The sequence below is a fragment of the Pungitius pungitius genome, chromosome 6, assembly GCF_949316345.1.
Source record: "Pungitius pungitius chromosome 6, fPunPun2.1, whole genome shotgun sequence".
NCBI classification, from domain to species: Eukaryota; Metazoa; Chordata; class Actinopteri; order Perciformes; family Gasterosteidae; genus Pungitius; species Pungitius pungitius.
The window spans coordinates 489,314-495,313 of NC_084905.1; the positions used below are offsets into that span (position 1 = coordinate 489,314).

Sequence of the window (6,000 nt, forward strand, 5' to 3'; positions counted from 1 at the left end):
AGTCAACATGTTCGTTCAATTCAATTAATTTTATTTTGTTCAACCCAAAATTAAAAATAAGCCTGAGGGAGCTTTACAGTCTGTAAACCTTCCAGCTTCCTGTCCCAAAACCATCACATCGGCACAGATAAAACTCCTTTCAACTGGACAAAACCTAAGGGTGAACAGCGGAGGAGTAGCTGTGGAGGAGTAGCTGTGTACAGAAAGAACAACTTAAAGATGTACAGTACGTTCAATTCCTACCACAGAAATTATTCAAATATTCAGAGTAGTACACCAGGTGTAAGGCAGGACAACTGCAGGGACAAACTCCATCAGATGTAACCTCCATCCACAGGAACCTGTGAGGAGGGAAGAACAAAGACTTTAGGGAAAAGTGTGTAATTTGGGTTTATAATGACAGTAATAAAAAGTTTAATAATGATAACAGCAGGAGGTGTTTGAGAACCCTTATTTATAGATTGTTTACTTATGACATTATAAACAATTCATCTGCAAATTATGGCATTTCTAGAGTAACATTTCCAGGTATATTACACAGTACCATACTTTACAATGTTGCTTTAAGCATGCAGTAACTTACAATGTGTTGGCTAGCTTGTTTACAGGCCACAACTTGTTGAATTCAGCTGCGATCTGTGTTTAGGCCGCGTTGCTTTAAAAACGTGTATTTTCTACATGAAATGGGAACGGCAATAATATGATATGGGTACAGCAACAACCTAACGCATAAGCAACACCAAACACACGGAAAATACTCTATGATGTTTACTTTTGGTCCAGTTCATGTTGAACGCTAGCATGCTCCGAGCTAGCATGCTCCAAGCTAGCATGCTAACTAGCAAACTATCTGCGCTAACGCTAACTAGCTTACCAAAATAACAGTCCTTCCCGTATCGAGTGGGCAGCACAAGTAAAATAACTGGTTATAGTTCCAGGTGTGCTTCATTCAAACACTCACGTACTTACAGAGTATTGGGCCCGGTAGCCGTGGTTGTATCAGCCCGTTCACCTCGCTCTGCTCCCGGTGGAAGCGTCTAAGAACTTGCGCATGCGCGTTACAGATGTGATCAGAGTTACGTGTTTTCAACTAATGTTTGAAACGGCCCGCATTATTTTGTCCTTAAAGCATGTTGTTAACGACACGCACTCTGTATTTCCATATCCATGACGTTTTAAGAAAAATCTTAAATGCGTTGAAATCACGTCTTTGCGTAGACCAAATTTCGCCGACCACTTCATTCATCATCATCCCTTGAGGGTTGAACCCAGATAAGGTTTAAAGTACAGAAATCTGGGGCATTTGGCATTAGTGACACGGACGTGTAGGTTGCTCCATCTAAGATCATTCCAGTCATGTCATGGGAAAAAAATATTGTGAAAAAAGTCAAAATATGTAGGGTCAAAAAAGAAAAGAATTTTTTTAAATAATAGGTAAAAAATTATTATAAAAAAATATATGTACGGTCAATATATATATAGTATAATATATATAGATATTATTAGGGCCGAGACTCAATTAATAATATTAATCTAATTAATTAGAGGCTTTGTAATTAATTAATCAAAATTAATCACATTTTAATTGCATAAATATTTGACCTGAGAATAGTGAGAAGTAATTTTTTTCACATGGATTTTTATTTTTGTTCAACCAATTCCAGCAGACAAGTGTAGAAATAGCATATTTAGAAATATAGTACTTTCAGAAATTCAGGTAGCCTATAGGTAAGTAGACCTTCTGTAAACTAGGTTTTTTTAAGTAGACCAATACCTTCAAGTACATTCAGAACATTGGTTTTTTTTTCAGACGTGGACTTAGTTACCCTAGTCCTTAAACCAGTCATCTGGTGCAGTGTGGGTTGGGTGTGGGTCCTTGTACGTCCTCGCTAGCTGCTAATTGTTTAGCGTTGAGGTGATACTTGAGGCTCGATGTGAATTCCTTGTTGCACAGCTTGCACACAACCACGCTCTTATCGACGCTTCCATCCGTGTGTTTATTATAATAAGATTTCCCATTCACGGGGCCACCCGACACGGTCTCGTCAGCTTCTTCGTTCATGTTCACTGTGGTTTGTTGTTGTCTGAAGTCATGGACGCTAGTTGGTGCTCCAGTATAATCGGTCCTCCGAAACTCATCCAGTGAGAAACGTTCCGCGGTGCAAAAAATAAGTGTAAAAATGCGTAAAAAATGTTTAATGTGTTATTTTTTGTGTAATTAATTAATCTTAATTCACATTGTAATTCATTAATCGTAATTAACGCCCTAAAGTCCCGGCCCTAATTTTTTAGTGTGGTTGGTTTTTTTGAATTTGCTCACACTCTTAAGGGGAATTTTGTGTCTCTCAAGAACTCTGTTGAGGTGAAGGAAGCTTTGTCCTTAACGGTCGACTTAAAGGTCGCTCATGATGTTGCTGAAGACAGTAGCTCAGGCCAAGGAATCACTAATATAAGTATAAAACTACCCCAAACAAATAATCATAATCAAACATGGTTTCAAAAAATCCCTCTTAAAAATCCCATTAGCAGACACAGCAAACACAGCTGCTGCTGCCGCCCATATTTGCTCACCTGTTGATCCTTGACACCGAGGCAAAGTCGCAAGCTCAAAAACACTCAAACCGGCAGAAGGTTTACACTCTGAAAGCTACGCATGATTTAGCATTTGTAGCTGTGCAGAGAGGAATAAGCATGGCAATAGGAAAATAACATATCATCAAATAGCTAAAACCCATTGAAAGAGATTGAACTTCATAATCTTTGTGTTCTTCAGGTTTTGTACGGTTAACATTTGAGCCTGAGGCAGATATCCAAAACCAGACAGCATGAAGGCTCTGAATTTCTCCCACACCGACATCAGCAGCAGCGGTGACAACAGCAGCCGCTCCTTCGGCAGCCCGGACTCAGCTGTGGAGATCGTGCTCATCGTCCTGGTGGCTGGAACCGTGAGTCTCATCACTGTCATCGGAAACATCCTGGTCATGCTCTCCATAAAGGTTTGGATTGTATGCTTTCCATCCTCCAAGATTCAAATGTATCCTCTAAACACCTTAAAACGTACACCGAGGCAATACAGCATGTGCAACTGCGTACAGAGACCTGATCTAATATGCACAGAGAAAAAGATTAGTATCTGACAGCCTGCCCCGTGTTGTTTCTCTAAAGGTAAACAGAAACCTGCAGACAGTCAACAACTACTTCCTGTTCAGCCTGGCCTGTGCAGACCTGATTATTGGCATCTGCTCCATGAACCTCTACACGGTCTACATAGTGATCGGCTACTGGCCCCTGGGGGCCGTGGTGTGTGATCTGTGGTTGGCTGTTGATTATGTTGTCAGCAACGCCTCCGTCATGAACCTGCTCATCATTAGTTTCGACCGTTACTTCTGTGTCACCAAGCCGCTCAGCTACCCGGCACGCCGTAGCACCAAGATGGCGGGTCTGATGATCGCCGCCGCCTGGGTCATGTCTTTCATTCTCTGGGCTCCGGCTATTTTGTTTTGGCAGTTCATTGTGGGGGGGAGAACCGTGCCGTCAGGGGAGTGCTACATCCAGTTTTTCTCAAATCCTGCGGTGACGTTCGGGACCGCCATAGCAGCGTTTTACCTCCCAGTCGCCATCATGATCTACCTCTACTGGCGCATTTCCAAGGCGAGCCGCAGCCGCATGAGAAAGAGCAGCAGGAAGATCTCAGGTACCAGTCTGGGGGAGGGTCCCTCTCACAGCCAGGATGAGGCGTGTGAGAACAACTGCATCTCAACAAGAGAAGCTCAGGTGGAGGCTAAGGACCAAAAGGAGAAGGAGATGCTGCAGAAGCCAAATGGAAGTGGGCCCCGTCATGAGGAGAAAACTGACCAGCTGGACCCCACCGAGGAGGGGGACCGTGCGCCAACAACTAAGGACGCTGAGGCCCCCGGTTCACCAGGGAAAGGTTCTGATTGTGGGGAAACTACCAATCAAACACCTTCTTCAGAAAAATCAGCTGACAGACAAAGTCTGCCAGCAAGGACACTGCTAAAGGTAACGTTGTTAACTGGGTTAAAGCTTTGACTTTATGATTTGGATGACGTAAAAAACACACAGATTCAATCAGAGGTAAAGTTCCAGCGGTCTTGGGTTAGGGTTCAGGCCCTGATGGCCCCTACAGCGTCTGGTCCATACTGAAATACCTGCTCTATGGGATGAATTTCCATAGTCATTGACCCCTGAGGATGAAGCCTGCTCTAGCGATCCTGTGACCAATTCCCATCAGCCTCAACCTTACTTTCTGTTTATTGCGATTGAGAAATGTTAGCATGCTAACATGCTAATTAGATGATGAACATCCCAAAGTTGAAAATCACATTTCTAGGGGACCAGAAATGCATTTAAATTCTATTGTTTCTCCACATTTGCTGTATATCTAAACAAGTACCTCTTAGCTTACAAGTTTTACAAGCCCTAAAACTTTGTCCATTGCCAATATGTCAAACCCTAACCCTCACCCCAGGTTTACTGCTAGTTCCAATGCCCCAAAACAAAAAAAACTAATATCTAACAATATCTAACAATTTAAATGAAAAAAACATCCTCGTTTTTTCTACTCTCATTTCTAGATGACAAAGCAGAATGCTGTTGCCAAGTGGAAAAGGAAGGGCATTTCTTCCAGGGAGAAAAAGGTGACGCGCACCATCATGGCCATCCTGGTTGCTTTTGTTGCCACGTGGACGCCGTACAACGTGATGGTGCTGATCAACACCTTCTGCTCCATCTGCATCCCGAACTCCCTCTGGACCATCGGCTACTGGCTCTGCTACATCAACAGCACCATCAACCCGGCCTGCTACGCCCTTTGCAACCCCACCTTCAAAAACACCTTCAAGCACCTGCTCCTGTGCCAGTACAAGAACATACGTACAGCGCGATAAGGGTCAGAACCCAGGTTTGTTAAAAGAAATGTGATGACTCACAGATGATACTAACGTCCAGACAAATCTAGTAGTTGTGTTCTTATTAGTTTTCAGTGGAACCTTTGGAACTGTGCTTATTATTATCATTGTTTCATGATTTTTAAATACATGACATTGTGTTCTGATTCAATGTATCCTTGTGAAAATGTTGTTTTAATGTTGTGGAGAAGAACCTTGATCGAGTGTCAGCTGAGGATTTACCGTACAAGACGTTTTCCACTTTGTTCCAAGTGCAGTGTGCTGTTTAATATGCAGCCATGTTCTACCCACACAGTAACATTGTGCTCACTGTGATTTTTTTGTGACCAAAGCAGTGATTGTAAGATGTATCAAAAGAAAATGAGTAAGTGATATGACAAGAAGTTGATTTACTCTAGAGATGTGTAGCTGTGAAATAAAAGAAAATCAGCCCAACTGGAAATTTGGGCTCCGCGAAACATTTTCTTCCAAGTGAGTTAAGAAAAGGATGAATACCATAATATTAGCAGCTGTGTGTGTGTGTGTGTGTGTGTGTGTGTGTGTGTGTGTGTGTGGGTGACCAGTTTTATTTTTAATATTAAAATAAGTATTTCTATTATCCATGTTATTGTGAAATGAGCCCAAATGTGATATTTGACCATAAAATCTCCTCTTTTGTGTATTATTAATAATAATAAAAGAGATAATGATGGAATGTTTGGTTAAGTTTTCTTTTCTCTCATCTACAGCAAGTTGTAAAATGGCTTATTTGATGAAATTGCACTTTCTTGCTTCTTGTTCTTCTGAGTTTGTATCCTTATGGTTGACATGCGCTTATAATAAGTTTCTTTGGATAAAAGCGTCAGCTAAATGACATGTAATGTAATGTAATATAATGCCGATGTGATCATTGCAGTCTGATTTATTGGATCAAGCGCTCTACCGCTGCCCAATCCCAGCTGGTCTGCTGCATGTTGGAGGAATTTCAAAGTGCACCACAAAAAAAGTGCTTTCCTGCAGTAGTGTTTAAACTGGAGGAAGTTGTGAACAAGGTTTAAGAACCTGACCACACAACCTAATCAAAAGTCTAGAG

General features: G+C 41.8%; 1 protein-coding gene across 1 annotated transcript; it reads left to right on the forward strand.

Annotated features, from left to right (window-relative positions):
- The first annotated feature begins 2,096 nt into the window (after positions 1–2,096).
- On the forward strand, positions 2,097–6,000 carry LOC119196742 (muscarinic acetylcholine receptor M2-like). Its single transcript, XM_037452707.2, has 3 exons — positions 2,097–2,996; positions 3,166–4,020; positions 4,596–6,000. Exons 1-3 carry the CDS (start codon positions 2,826–2,828, stop codon positions 4,905–4,907), a joined length of 1,338 nt encoding a protein of 445 aa, XP_037308604.1. The 5' UTR covers positions 2,097–2,825; the 3' UTR covers positions 4,908–6,000.